At 41.6% G+C, this 16,205-nt stretch overlaps 1 protein-coding gene across 1 annotated transcript in view; it reads right to left on the reverse strand.

Annotated features, from left to right (window-relative positions):
• The window catches only part of EXOC4 (exocyst complex component 4), a 743,049-nt gene that overhangs the window by 45,915 nt on the left and 680,929 nt on the right, over positions 1-16,205 (reverse strand). Inside the window, exons 16-17 of the mRNA XM_015073047.3 lie at positions 15,623-15,801; positions 11,751-11,910 (exon numbers count right to left, since the gene is read on the reverse strand). Coding sequence (XP_014928533.2) covers positions 11,751-11,910; positions 15,623-15,801 — 339 coding nt within the window. The remainder of the gene's footprint in view (positions 1-11,750; positions 11,911-15,622; positions 15,802-16,205) is intronic.

The raw sequence follows: 16,205 nt of genomic DNA on the forward strand, positions 1-16,205 counted from the left end.
GGGTGATTTTAATGGTTCCACTTAATCCAGAAAAGGGCTTTCAGGCAAGTTTTACTCTTCTTGCCTGCAGCAGGAGAAAGAAGGAAGATGGGGGAATAACAGAGAACAATGGCTGAGAAATGGCCTGTCGTGAGCCTCACAGAACATGAGGGTAGGCTAGTATTTCTCCAAGGGTTTCCAAGAACCACCTGCATCAGACTCCCCTGGGCACTTGTTAAGTAAACTGCAAATTCCTGCTCTCCCTCTTACCCAACCTTCTAGATCTTAATGTTTAGGAATGGAGTCAAAGAATTCCACCTAAAGGAAGTCTCCTACGGAATTCTTTTTTTTTTTTTTTTTTTTTCTTTGAAGTAGGCTTCACATCCAGCACGGATCCCAACGTGGAGTTTGAACTCACAACCCTGAGATCAAGAGTCGGACGTTCAACCGATGGAGCCACCCAGGTGCACCCCCCTACAAAATTCCTATACTTTCTAGCCGTTGAGAACCACTCGGTTGATCTGCTTGGTGTTTTAAGACTACACGTGTGTGTACTTGGATCGGTGCTAAGAGTTGAGCGGTGATATGATCATGTCTGTGATATGGTTCTGAGTGTTCAGGAGTGTCAAATGCTACTAGGACAGTTGTTTGGAAGGGGGGGCAGAAGACCAGTAAGTGCTGAGTACCTAAGGACTAAGCAAAACCAGGTAACACATTCCCTTGCGTGGGGGGGGAGGGGGTCTGTAGAGCCCCCTACGGTGAAACTGCTCATTAAAGCTAATGAAAAGTGCCAGAGACCAGAGCTTGATGGAAATCAAGGGGGGAAAGACAACCAGAAAAAAAATTAAGGAAAAGAAAACGTTTGAGAGCTAAGAGCCTGATTGAAAAATGAAATCATATTTTTAATTAAACAAAGCAAACAAAGACCCAATATTTACCAAATGAGAGCCCTGATTTCATAGAAGATACATAGACTCTGGTGTTAGATTGACCTAAGTTTGAATCCCAAGTCTTATTATTATGTAAACTGAGAATTTGCTGAGCTTCTTTAAGCTTTAGTTTTTTTCCATTGAGAAAATGAGGTAATAATAGTTACATATGGAGTTTCATATAGAGTTTCAGGGTTCCGTAGACCAATATAGGTAAAGTACTTCTTATGGTTCATGTCATGTAACCCAGTTTAATTATATTAACAGTAATCATAATTGCTCTTATGTCATCACTGCAAGAAAGTAACTAATTTAGGCCTCTAGGTATTTTACACTAAAGTCAGTTGTCTTCTGGAAGCTGTCCTTGCTTCAGGGACAGCAGTGTGGAGTCAAAAGTCTGTGAGGCCAGGTACATGTTTATTTCTTGGTAACGTGTTCATATGTAGCTAAGGATGCTCTCTGAAACATACGTGTAAATTCATATTTATCAAACACTTTGAAACACAAATCACATTCATAAACATGTTAGATTGCTATTACAGAGAAGTAGAGGAGGGAAAAAAAAAAAAAAACACCCAGAAACCAAAAACAAAACACAATTATGGTAACTAGTCACAAGAATTGCATAATGAGAAAGGCGCTGGGGAGGAAGTCTGGCCTTGATATGGTTTGTGAGGGGTTGTAGCTCTGCTTTCATAGTTATGGCAATTCTGCCTATTTCCTACATTTAAGCAGCAAAACTAAACACTATACCTTCATTTAGAATACAAGAAAGGTCAGCTTCCAGCCTAAAGTTTTTCGGTAAGAATTCTAATAAAGTCAGTAAATGATCATTCTTGGGCTTTAGTCGAGAACAAGCTTTGTATCTTTTTAGCACAATCATTTCCTGGCAGAAAAACGGCCTCACTGGATGAATTAATTCAATTTCCTAACTATGACGACTACGGAGGTAGTGCAGGGTATAAAAATAGCACAACTGGATGAGAGATTTTGGGCAAGTCACTTCTGATTTCCATTCCTTGGGATCTTTATTGGAAAAACACTGCCTGTCATCTATGCTGATCCCTGAATCATTCCAATTTCAGCACATGTGCTACAAAGGGAAAACCACAACTATCTGCCAATAATCTCGAGGAATCCTAAATTATACATTGACATTATATATGTACAAGGTATAGTGACATTAATTGAACATAATCAGAAAGAATTCTGATTTAATCAAAGCCTCATACATAAGATATGAGAAATCAAACACCAATACAGCCAGGTATTACTTTTGAGAGCTTTATAAATGCTCATTTTGGGGAGGTACTCTATGGGATAAAGAGTCCTCATTAAATAATTAATTAAAGATCAATTAATTGCTAGAATGTATGGAACCTATTATGAGTGCAATAAATACAGAAAAAGTAGATCAGTAGAAAAAGGGATGGTCAGAAACAGGCAGCAAAGGCAAATGAAGGTTTGATTAGTGAGATGCAATGTTATTTAAATCCACTTATACAAAATTTTAAAGAAAATTTTCTCAGAGATCAGGCCATACAAATGTTTATTATTAAATTTTATTAATGGGTATATTTCCTTCTCCCAGGCAGCAAAAGCTGTTCAAACCATCATATTTCCCAATTTACTCTGGCCCCTAGGAAAGTCAGGGCTAGCTTTGCATGATCATCAAATTCAAGAGATAAAACAGAAATTTTAGGGGGCATCACCATTAAAAGAATTTTGTTAGCAGACTAATCTCTCCCATAAAATGAATCATAAATCCACATGATTAATAATCTTGAGTTAAAAACCTGGAGTATTACAGGTAAAGGTTTGAAAAGGAAGAGGTAGGGGGCACCTGGGTGGCTCAGTGGGTTAAGTGTTTGACTTCAGCTCAGGTCATGATCTCGCGGTTAGTGAGTTCGAGCCCCACGATGGGCTCTGTGCTGACAGCTCAGAGCCTGGAACCTGCTTTGGATTCTGTGTCTCCCTCTCTCTCTGCCCCTCCCCCACTAGCACTCTGTCTCTGTCTCTGTCACTCTCTCTCTCTCAAAAAAAAAAGCATTAAAAAAAAAAGATTTGAAAAGGAATAGGTTACCCTATGATTAGAGAAGCAGATAAAACCAATGGCAGAATAAAGGTGGAAAAAAATAAGCAGAGAAAAGAACATGAAAAATATAGACCTATGAATTTCTTTCAGAAACAAAATTGCTCTTCCAGCAAGCAATCAAATAACATTTTACTTAATAGGTGGGGGCATTTCATATTTGTAGCCAAATCACCTCCAAAGCTTACTCGAGAGGCAGTACCCCCTCTTGATGCACTGACTGATGGCGATTTAGGGGACCACAGATATTCATCTGTCTGCAGGTCTGCGGGTGTTTCCAGTAGATGGCAGCATGTCATTGCTAATTCCTGTCTAGCAGGCTACACCCCGGTCAGTCCGAACAGGAAAACCCACAACCTTTCCTGCAGAAAACCAAAAAGGGCTGCTCCTGGTGCCACAGGTTTGCAGGAAGTAAGCCCACCTGAACAGCTGCCTTGGAAGGAGTTCAACATTCTCAGCCACGCTGGAGATCGTTCTTGGCCATAGATACAGCACAAGGTCAAAGACAATGTGAACTGATATATATTCGGTTTCTAGGCTGGCTTTGTCACTCTGTCACCTTGAGGAAGGCACTGTGGGGCCATCCCTTCCTTATCCGCTTCAGGGCTTCCTCCTCTCGTACCTTTTACATGCTGTTCCGCAGGGCACGGCCTCCATCTACCGTGCTTATAAGGTGCTTATTTCTCTGATGGGTTCAAACGACAACCCTGGGCTGATGACTCCCCACATCTGCTTGTTCAATACCGTCACCCCCACCCCGACCCCAGCTTCTAGCTTACCTGCCCAGGTGCATGTTGGACAACTCCACTGGGAAATCTCACACTCTTAACACTCGTCACATCCACTGATCTCTCCTCCATCAAACCTCCCTCTCCCTCCCCCCAGGCTTATCTTTAAAAAAAAAAAAATCTAACTGCCTTTATTCACTGATTTCTGAGTTGGGCAGCATCCCATCTAGCAAATGGAAGGGTGCTCCCAGGCTTATCTTATTGGATGGTATTGTGAGCATCTTAGATACCCATGTCAGAAAGTGCCCTGACTCCTTTCCTTTATTCTCACTGTTGGTCACTCCCTACGTCCTGCCAATTTTAGTTCTTCTCAACTGGTGTTCTCCATGGCCCCCCAGCACTGACCTAATTCAGGTCCTACACATCTCTCTTAACAATCACCTTCCACTTGGTCTGCAAGGCCTGCAGTTTTATGGCCCTCTTATCCATTTCCTACTTAGCTTTAGATACAAATCTGACCATCTCACTCTTCCCCTGAATCCATTTACCCCGCAGGATAAAGTCTGGACACCTTCACGTTTTCATCCCACGGGCATTTACCGAACGCCTACTACAGGCTGGTGCGTTCTAGGCCCTGGGGCTAGAGAAAGGAACAAGATCCTTGTCTCACGACGCTCACATTCTACTTTCATAGATAAGGAACAAATAAACAAGTAAGTAGAGAATGTGTAAGATGATGATGCGTGCTAAGAAAAAACAAATCAGGGTAAGTAAAACGGGGAGTGCTGGTGGGAGAGGAGGCGTGTTTCGAAACACTGCAGAGGAGGCCTCTCATGAGGTGACAGTTGTGCTGAGTCACCTTCGGCCAGCTCTGTTTTCCTCCTGCCTTATCTTCTACCCTTCTCTTCTCGAGGGTCTGCTCCAGTCCCCTGAACTGCCCTTTCTCTCTCTTTTTTTAAGCTTTTATTTATTTAGTTTTGAGACTGGGGGTGGGGGGAGACGAGCAGGGAAGGGGCAGAGAGAGAGGAAGAGAGAAGATACCAAGCAGGTTCCACACTGTCAGCCCAGAGCCAGGGTGGGGCTCGATCTCATGAACCCTGATGAGATCATGACCTGAGCTGAAATCAAGAGTCAGACTCCTTTAACTGACTGAGCCATCCAGGCGCCCCTGTCTGTGTTTGATTACAGCAATCCTAGTGGGTGCAATATGATTATCTTGTTGTGGGTTTGACTTGCATTTCCCTAATAACAGACCATGTTGAGCATCTTTTTATGTGTGTATTACCCAACTATGTATCTTCTTTGGAGAAATGGCTATACACATCCTTTGCCTGTTTTTTTATTAAGTTTTTTTCCCCACTAGTTTCAGATTTACAGAAAAATTGAAAAGATAGCACAAAGACTTCCCATATACTTAGGCATGGTTTCCCTCTTATTAACATCTTATATTTGTATGATATATTTATCCTGACTAATGAATCAATATTGATATGTTATTATTAATTAAATCCATAGTTTATTAACATTTTCTTAGTTTTTACATAAGATCCTTTCTCTGTTCCAGGATCCCATCGGCATTACATGTAGATGTACATTACATTACATGTACATGTAGGACACTGCATTACATGTAACAGCCATGCCTTCTTAGGCTCCTTTTGGCTACAAAAGTTTCTCAGATTTGCCTTGCTTTTGATGACCTTGACAGTTTTGAGAAGTACTGGTCAAGTATTCCGTAGGATCCCCCTTTATTGAAAATTCTTTGATGTTTTCCTCAATTGTATGAGGGTTATGGGTTTCGGGAAAGATCACAGAGGTGAAGTATCATTTTCATCCCTTCAAATCAAGGGTATTATCTGTCAATGTGATTTATGCATGTTGGTGTTGATCCTTGATCACCTGACTAAAGTACAATTGATCAGATTTCTCCACTATAAAGTTACTTTCCTCCCATTCCGTACGTACCCTTTGGAAGGAAGTTCCTATGTGCAACCTCTACTTAAGAAGTGGGGAGTTAGGTTCCTCCTTTAGGGTAGTTTCTACATAATTCATTTGGAATTCTTCTGTATAGGAGATTTGTCTCTTCTTCCTCACTTATTATTAATTTATTCAAAAAATTTGTTATATCACTATGGACTCATAAACATTTATTCTATACTTTGTGTCATAGCCCAATACTTTATTTGTTGCACACATAGTCCTAGCTTTGCCCATTAGGAGCTCTTTCAAGTTGGCTCCTGTGCCCCTTTGACACATTCCTGGCAATGTGGGGTGTGTGTGTGTGTGTGTGTGTGTGTGTGTGTGTGTGTGTGTATTTAGTACCCCCTTAAATTTCTGGCACTATAAGATGCTCCAGGCTCATCTTGTATATTTTCTGTTCCAGTCCTAGACTCAGCCATTTCTCTCAGCAGCCCTGCTTCCGTTTACTGGAGAAGAGTTTTAGAAATCAAGATCTGGGCACTAGCTATGATGGTTGTTACTGGGGCACCTTTACCTATCCTTTAATTGGGTTATTTGCCTTTGTATTATTGAGTTGTAAGAGTTCTCCATGAATTCTGGATGTAAGTACCTTACTAGACATATGATATGCAAATATTTTCTCCCATTCTTTTGGTTGTCTCTTCACTGTCTTGATTCAGCCTCTTAATGAGTTAAACAAACATGGTGTATTATACTTTTCCATATAAGCCTGTGTCCTGAGGAAGCATTTTAGGCAAGATTTTTTTCTCCTTTGGTTCCCAGATTCCAAATGGTTCCAGTGGGATTTTTCTGTTGGCTTTTGTGAAGAGGTTCCTAAGTATGTGTATTACACATAGGAGATATGGGACTTCATTGGGTAAGTAAACATATACAGAATAGCTCCAAAGCGAAACTGGAGTTGCTGGAAAGGGACCTAGGGCTGGAGAAGGGAGGAAGCGGACATGTAGAAGCAGAGACTGACTTTCATTAAAAATAAAACCACTCAGTGTCCAAAGAGAGATCATAACTTCATCATTGGAGAGATCCGCTTCATCATTGGAAACACATGATGAGTATATATGCTGGGAAGAGCAGGGGTTTCTTAGGGACCGTTCAATGAGAAAAGAGAGGTTGCCAATTTCGGTCTTTTCTGTATCACACCGGAAACACTCTAATTGCATTTTTGTTTGCCACGAACGCATCAGACCCTACCACGGCATTGAGCAGTGAGAAGTCTATTCCCAAAACTTGTTTCTGCACTGGGTAAGTTGTGTAGGGAAGATTAAGGAGTGTGAACCAAAGCATTTCAGCCCTCTCCTCAGGTCACCAGGGCCCAAAACTTTGCCCTAAGCTAATTTAACCTACCAGCGCCATTTGACACAGATGAAGACACTCTCCTCCTAAAACACTTTCTTCTGGGACACAGACCTCTCTCCTGCTATCATCCTACTTCATCGGCTGCTGGTTCTCAGGTTCCTGGGCTGGTGTGTCCTCAGCACTCCAACATCTCAACGCTGGAGGACCTACCCAAGGCCCAGTTCTTGGATGGCTTCTCTTTTCGGTCTGCTTGTGTTCTCAGTAAGATCTGTTGTCTCATGCCATCTCATGGCTCTACTTATTTATTTATTTTTAAATCCCATCTACAAGCTGATGATTCCCGGACTCCTTTTGCCCGCCCAGCCCTCTTTCCCGAATTCAGATTGGTATATTCAGCTCTCTCTTCATTATCTCTATTCACATGTCTAATGTGCACCTCAGACTTAGTACTTCCAAACCCAAGCTGTCGATACCCCCTTCTTATCTGCCCCATTGCTACCTCCCCAAACTCAATCTGCCTTTCCCACCGTCTGGCTCATTTTTGCTTCGGTAAATCAAAATGCCAACCTTTGAATTGCTCAGAACAAAACCCTTGGAGTCCCTGGCTTGCTTCCAATCCCTCAGCAAATCCTATCAGCTCTCCTTTTAAAATATATCCTAATCTGACCACTTCTCATCCTCTGCACTGCTACCCTCTTGGTCTGAATCACCACCATCTTTCATGTAGGTTCATGCGATAGTTTCCTAACAGCTCCTTCTGCCTTTGCCCTTGCCTGCAACCTCCCCTCCCCAATTGTCTATTCGCAACATAGCGGCCAGAGTGAGTCTTTTACAACCTAAGTCACGTTATAGCGGTCTTCTGTTCCACACCGTCTGATAGTTTCCTACCTCCCTCAAAGTAGAGCCCAACGTTATTGCAACAGTCTTCAAGATCTCAGATTCTTAAACCTTTGACGTCATTTCTTCTTCTTCCTGTTGCTCATTCACTTTAGCCATACATACTGGCCTTTCTGCTGTTCTTTAAATGCCAGTCATACTCCTCTCTCTGGTTCTTTCCTCTCATACCTCTTTTTCTGGTATGCTTTCTCCCGAGGTATCCACCTGACTTGCTCCTGGTCTTCCTTTAGGTCTTTCCTCAAATGTTACCGTATCATTAAGGGCTTCTGTGGCCACTCTAAAATTGTGGGTTACCTTCATTACACCCTGGCATACTCTAGTCCCCTTCCCATGCCTGATTTTTCACCGTAGCACAGAGGGAAGAACCAGGAAGAAACCTCTGGGGTCATCTTTTTGAATAATGGGTTCACTTGAACTGTAAAGATTGCCAGATCCACCTTGGGGACTTGAGTGCCCATTCATTCAGACGTCTCCCGATACACAGTGCTGGGACTGCTAGGTTGTTTCAGTGACTCAGTTTTGGGAAGTGCATGGCAGCTCAGGGTAAGATGATTTCTGATGAAAGGAACTAAAAAGCACACCCGTAAAGCCCTTCCATCGCCTAGTTAATCTGTAGTAATTTTCCAGGACAAAGTAACTTCTTGAGTCTGAAAATTTAGAGTGGGGTCAAAAGGGTCAGAGCCATAGCAGAGATCATTATCATAGGGGACAGGGCTTCTCTGTAATTCTGGTGATTATACAGGTTATCCTGATCCTTTGCTCACCCAAGATTTATCTTCTTATTGGAGATTAGAGTAAAGGTGTGTATAAAAAAGACAACAATACCGCAAGTAGAAGAATCAACATAAATGGAATCACTCCAGATCTCTCTTTATTACAGAAAGGGCGTTCTATTATCCACCGGCCAGGAAGGCTGTGGAGGTGAAAAAAAACTACAAGAGCCTTTGCAACTTCTCGTTAAGTAAGTTTTCTGACACATTGGCAACTAGTGATTAATTACTGTGTTAGAAGATAACATTCCTATAGAGATTTGCTGGAAATAGAGATGCTGTCCATGCTTGATTAGACATTGCTTAAGGAATGCTGAGGCACACTGTTGCCGTCTCTTATTTCTGGCTATTTTGGTATCGCTGTTATATTTATTTTACATAGCTTCAAATTCAGTAGAATTGATGGAGCCCATTTCATAAAACCCGTCCCTACCAAAAACAGGAATGAAAAAAAATAAGGCTATAAAGTGCATCTGTGTATGCATGTGTGTATGTGAGCAAGAGAAAATGAGGGTGAACCAGACTAGGAATAGTGGAGATATACTGTTGCTTTTGTAAATGCTTTCTGCTCTATAAGGAAAGACCTGCAAGGGAGATACTGCTCCGTATAAGCTTCTAAGAACATTGACCTATGTCAGCTGGTTAAAACTTTCAGGGCATTAAAGACTAAACTAAAACTAAACTTTGCCATTATCCAAGCCCTTTAACAGCCCCCCCCACCCCAAAAGCCTTGATTTTGATACCTATCCATTCATCCAGTACACGTGATGAGCACTTACTCTGGTCTGGGCACTGAGAAAACAGACAGGAACAGTCGCGGTCTCTTGGAACATTCAAGTCTCATAAGGAGAGGTCTTCTGAGCCAGGATCAAAAGGACAGACTCATCCAATGCTACATACTTATGCTGCCTATTTCCTTTCATACTCCATGGGGAGTAGAGAGTAACAGTAGCAGTACCTCTCCCAAGTGGTCACATTTCCGCTCACGCCCATTTCCTCGGACAACATTCATAAATCCAACTGTAAAAGGCACGGCTTGGTTGCCGTTCAGTTATTTCCTGAAGAAACGCTTTGCTGGCACACAGCCCACTGATGCCAACCTCAATACTGCCCAGTCAGCATTTCATTATTCAGATGCTAGTTTTTTGAGTACGCGTTCAGGCCCCATGCTGTCTGCCAAAAACTGTGCTAATTTACTTATTTCAGCTAAATAAAAAAAAAAAAATCACTTACAAAAGGATGATTGAATTTAAGAATTATATTCCTCAGAGAATTAGTAATGCTTTGCTGTATCCCTCAGGCCTCCATGTACTTAACTTCCCCTTGTCAATGTTATTATGAATAGACTAATTCAATAATGAGATCATTCCCCATAAGAGCGACCAAATAAATGCAGTATTCAGTCACACCTGGTTTCCCTAATCTGAGCAAGGAAGGCTTTCTACCAAATTTAGCCTAAAATAGGGAATTTAATGAACACACACACACACACACACACACACGCAAGAAGGAAGAACAAGACAGGAGGAGGACAGAGAAGCAGAGGAACAGGTGGCAATGGAACAAATGGGAGTGATAGATTGGAGAAGAAAAGTTAAAAACGAAGATATATGGTTATATGCTTTCCAAACAAAGATCCTGGCACATATGTCTTAATACCTGTCAAAGTAATGTAATATTTCATCATCCTTTGAAATGTCTTCAGAATTGTTTCAAATTTTCTAGAACTTCTCGAGGAATCCAAAAGTCAAGTGAAATGGCACAGAAGTACTAAATGTTAGGCAGGAGAACTCTGCACTATTACAAACAAATGACTTTCTAGCCATAAGGGAGTTTGTGGAATAATTCACCAAGGTACAAACAGCAGTAATGCACCACGGTACGATAATCATTCATCCTCTGCAAAACTGTTTTCACTTTCACTGAAGCTCCAAAGGTCTGATGATTTAAGCAAGGGAGAGCCAGCGTTGAGACCACACGAAGAGAGAATAAAATCACCTCTTAAATTTGAAAAAGTGCATTATAAAGAAACATTAAAAACTGAGATCAGCAAACCTAGGACAGAGAAAGGAAGCGTGCGATTTAAAAGAAGAGCCTTCAAGGACATGAAGGGTGGGCATGGTTGACAATGAGCCCCCACAACGAACATGAGAAGAGAAGACGGGTTTCAACTGGGAAGAGAGAACAGATGAGGAAAAAGATTCATGGACACATACACTCAACCCTTGTTATGTATAATGAGAGAAAAAAAGGGAAAAGATCCTAAAGCTTAAAAAATTTGCAAATGATTAAATAATGCCTAATTTATGCCGTGGAGTAAGTGTTCAGGTATTAAACGTGATACCGCCGACCCTTGAACAGTGTGGGAAGGTAGGGGCGCCAACCTCCCACACAGTCACAAATCTGTGTATAACTTCTGACTCCCCGCCAGAAAACTTAACTACTAACAGCTTACTGCTGACCAGAAGCCTTACTGAGAACACAAACAGTTGATTAACACATATTTTGTATGTTATACATTTTATATATTATTTTTATATACATAAAACACTGTTTTCAAAGAATAGTACTGATATGGGAAAATGCAGTTAGGCAAATATAAAATTACATTAACATAGTTCCAATTTTGTAAAAAGAGAAATTGCATGCACGCACGCATAGTATGAAAATTCACTTGTATACTTAGCACAGGCACAAAAGCCAGGAGAAATAACGCCCAATGTCAAAGTCTCTGGATGAAAGTCTTAGGAGTAATGTTTATTTTATTTTTTGTATTTTATGTCACAGATCTTAGGCAGTGAGCAAATATTACTTTCATAGTAAGAAAAAAGTTACTGAAGTTTTGTAGTAAGAGCTTAGCTTAGACAAGAGGGAAAACTACCTGCTTAAGTGAGGTTAAGCATCCAACAGAATTGTATCGAATTACCTTCTGTAAGACTAAAGAACATCTAATTATTTCACTGTTTTTTTTTTTTTAAATTAACTTTTGCAGTACTGAGAATCCATTTTCTAAATGATTTTTACGGGCAATGGGATCTTGGCTTTGGTACAAGGGACTTCGCCCAATCTTTCCTCCTACCTTGCAAAATCCAGGTCTGCCTCCCGCGACATGGTGATGTTGGTCAAATTCTGCTGAAGCACAAAAATGTTTCTACACATCTTCTTGATGCCGGACTCGCTGATGCGCCTGAAGTACTGGGCACCATTAATGAGGATGCAGGAGATCAGGTGACCCAGGCCTGAGGGGCCAGCACACGTCAGTGGAGGGAAAAGAGAAGATAGATTAGTGCCACCCTGCATGAACTTACACATGAATATGGAAGGATTTCTCTCTTGTCATCCTCCACAAATTTAAACGACCAAAGAAAACATACCTGTGAGGGTTGTTGTGCCCACTGATCTTACACTTGTTCCAGAGTATTTAAATATTGTCCTAATAGTTAGATATGGAGAGGCTTTATGTAACATAACCTGGTAAATCCATAGCTCCAGCACTGCCATATATATCGTAAGCTGTCATACCAGGGGCTTAGAAAATATGCCAGGTTAGGGGCGCCTGGGTGGCTCAGTCGGTTAAGTGTCCGACTTCTGCTCAAGTCATGATTTCGCGGTTCTTGAGTTCGAGCCCTGAGCCGGGCTCTGTGCTGACAGCTCAGAGCCTGGAGCCTGCTTCAGATTCTGTGTCTCCCTCTCTCTCTACCCCCTACCCCTTGCTCACACACTCTCTCTCTCTCTCTCTCTCTCTCTCAAAAATAAAATAAAAACATTAAAAAGTTAAAAAAAAAAAAAAAGAAAATACGCCAGGTTGTTATAAACTACTCAAGAGCAGTGGGACTCATTTTTCTGCAAAGTGGTTTTGGAAGCAGAGATGAACACATGTAAATACAATGATTGTTTGCTTTCCTCTTCCTCCCACAAAAAAAGCCAGGGGTGTACTTTTGGCTCAAAAGTTGATTTGGAACCTAAAAAGGCAAAAATGGAATAAGAAATTGATGCATGTGGGTTGCCATTTGTCAAAGCTTTTGCTAGAACTCGAAAGCTAGTCCGGCTTGTTACAAGCCGTCTACTATTTTTGTTATCTTCCCCTTCTAAAGGCAGAGTTCCTCTGTGGTGAAGGTTCAGATGGGAGCTCATGGCACCTCTTCAGGTTCAATGACTCCCACTATCTGCAAAATGAGTTTCCTCGTTTAGGATGAAGGTCAAAAAGGAGAGGAGGAACATTCTCTCTTGCTTCAGCTCCCCTCATCCAGTGTTGCTTCCAGACCACGAACTCACTTGTAGGTGTTACCATTTGAAAGTGAAGCAAAAGGCTTTTTACTCAAAGAAAAAGAAACACACACGTGGATTTTACATGTAAAGCCAGACAACTGATTGATGTGAAAAATCTCTGTAAGTCACGTTTTGGTGTGATTTTACTGAGCCCGTAACTTCAGGCATAATTTTATTCCACCATGGTAAAATGCAGTTTGCCCTTAGTGTAGGCAATGGGGGAGGGGGGTGCACTGTTTATAGAGAATAGCAAATAATAATCAATATATTAAGTAAGTAAATTTATATTAATAAATATGTATAATAGATCATAATAATAATTAAAAATAAAACCTATTAGAGGTTGTCTGCTTTACATTACCACTGTATACTGGTAATTTCAAATTAAGAATTTTTTTAAATGTTTATTTATTTTAATTAATTTTATTTTTTATTAAATATAATGTATTGTCAAATTGGTTTTCATACAACACCCAGTGGTCATCCCAACAGATGCCCTCCTCAATGCCCCTCTCCCCCACCCCCCATCAACCCTTAGTTTGTTCTCAGTATTTAAGAGTCTCTTATAGTTTGCCTCCCTCCCTCTCTTATTTTTGAGAGAGAGAGAGAGAGACAGAGCGCAAGCAGGGGAGGGGCAGGGATAGAGGGAGACACAGGATCTGAAGCAGGCTCCAGGCTCTGAGCTGTCAGCACAGAACCTGACACAGGGCTTGAACTCATGATCTGTGAGATCATGACCTGAGCCAAAGTCAGATGCTTAACTGACTGAACCACCTAGGTGCCCATGGCAATTTCATATAATACCTGTGGTAACATACTTTTTTCTGTCACACCAAAGAAGACTGGGATCCTGTCACCCCCACTCTCTACCCCTTGGGAAATTCCGTATTACACCTTTTCGATTGGGAAAGTGGTGTCACGGAGAAATAGCTAGAGCTTTTTAAACAGAAGGTCTCCAATTTATGGTTTCTTAAACCCTATTCTACATCAGTGTGTTATGCTCATATTTCAAGAAGATGTCGCTACTCATCAGGATTAGATGTTAAGAAATGGCTGGGAAAAATGAGAGAGAAAGTCTGGGAACTGCAAATGTTGATAGATAGGGCTTAGAAGAGCCCTGGTCAAGAGCAAGAAGGAAACTGTGCAGTGAGTGAGGAGTGACTTCTCCGATGGGCACCGCTGCGGCCCTTGGAGTGTCAACACCATGCAAGGAACAGCTCACCTTTTAATCACTTAGACTTTTTGGCTTAAGTCTTTTAGGGATAGTTTCCTCTCAGAACATACCTCCATCTTTATGATACAATTTAGTGGGAAAATAAGATTTTTAGTTTCGGGGTCCAAATGTGCTGGAACATAACTGTTTTATAAAGTGAGCAATGACCCAGCATTTCTTTCCTGTCTCTGGGTTCCACGATTATTTGCACAGTGTACCTTCTTAATTATTTGAAATAACACTGGTTTAATTTTGAGAGACCTCGTAGATACTTTTGGCACCCAGGCCTACATACAAATAAACCAAAACAAGAAAGAAGGGAATATAGTTTGAAGTCCAAAAAGGGGTCCCTAGTGGGGGACTCCAGCATGAAAACTTATTTGGCTGGCATCACATATTTTGGTTTTTTTTTTTTTTTCATTAAAAAAAATTTTTTTTTAAACGTTTATTTATTTTTGAGACAGAGAGAGACAGAGCATGAACGGGGAAGGGGCAGAGAGAGAGGGAGACACAGAATCGGAAACAGGCTCCAGGCTCTGAGCCATCAGCCCAGAGCCCGACGCGCGGCTCGAACTCATGGACCGCGAGATCGTGACCTGGCTGAAGTCGGATGCTTAACCGACTGCGCCACCCAGGCGCCCCTGGCATCACATATTTTGAAATGTTGAAGGTGAATGCCTTTAGATGGAACTGTCTTTCATACCTTTCCTTGCTGGCCTGCCCCAAGGCATTCATGGATGCAGCCTTTCTAAAATCTCTGCTGATCAGAGGTTTCTGGTCTTTTCAGACAACAGGGCATTCTTTGAGAGAAACCTTGCCCTTTCACTGATAATCTTCGCCAATGACAGATCTTTCAGAGTCCTCTTCTCATTGTATATGTGTTTCTTTTTCTTTTCTTTTTTTTAAAGCTTTTTAATTTTTATTTTTATTTTTATTTTGAGATTTATTTTTAATTTGAGAGAGAGCACGCACATGTATGCACACGTGGGAGAAGGGCAGGGAGAGAGGAGAGAGGGAATCCCAAATGGGCTCTGTGTTGTGGGGCTCGACCCCACAAACCTGTAAGATCATGCTCAAGCTGAAATCAAGAGTCAGATGCTTAGCCAACTGAGCCACCCAGGCATCTTGTTTCTTTTCCTTTTATGAACTCCTCTTGAGTGGGTCTCATGGCCCACTCTACATATTTACCCAATTCTTATGAGTGACATGTCAGGGAGGCAGCCAGACCGCCATCTATCTGCCTTATGTTGGATTAAATCTTATCAACCGGGAGCAGATGGCAGCCATATTGTTGTGCACCTAGCCATACACAGAGAAACTAGGTATTGCAGCTTTAATCCAAAAAGAAAAGAAAAGGAAAAAAACCCAAACAACTACAAGTTTTGAACTTCAAAAGTAGAGAGACACACACAAAAAACCCTTCACCCTTCCTTCCTCCCCAGATCCCAAGGGCAAAGGCAGGGTCTGACCTTCAAATATATATTGGAACTTATGCTGCTGAAGGCTGGCACTCATGGCCTCTTCAATGGCGCTGATGTCTTTGTTGAGCTTGACCACCAGAGGGTCATAATCCATACTTTCCACATTAGCGACAATGGCATAGTTCCCCTCCTTTGCAAGGGGGATGAGATAATGGAAACAGTGAACCCTAAGAGAGGCAAGGATGGAGAGAGCAGTTAGTAACACATTTTCCTGATGAAAACAATAATCTTCTTGTGACAGAACACCCAAACACTTAAGGCAGCTGTGGCTCTGTAAATATTTATGTACTCCTCTGCTCATTCACTGGAAAGCCACCTAGCAAGTGAGAGATCTTGAGCAAGTCAGCTTCTGTGATCCTCACTTGCTTAATCTAAACATTGGGGATGAGGAGTAAATGAACTCTAAAATTCCTTTAAAAAAAAAAGTTTATTTTTGAGAGAGGGTAAGGCAGGCAGTGGGTGAGCGGGAGAGGGCTAGAGACAGGGAGGCACAGAATCGGAAGCAGGCTCCAGGCTCCAAGCTGTCAGCACAGAGCCTGATGTGGGGCTCGAACTCTTGAACCGCAAGATC

Source organism: Acinonyx jubatus, chromosome A2 (assembly GCF_027475565.1).
Source record: "Acinonyx jubatus isolate Ajub_Pintada_27869175 chromosome A2, VMU_Ajub_asm_v1.0, whole genome shotgun sequence".
Taxonomy (NCBI): Eukaryota; Metazoa; Chordata; class Mammalia; order Carnivora; family Felidae; genus Acinonyx; species Acinonyx jubatus.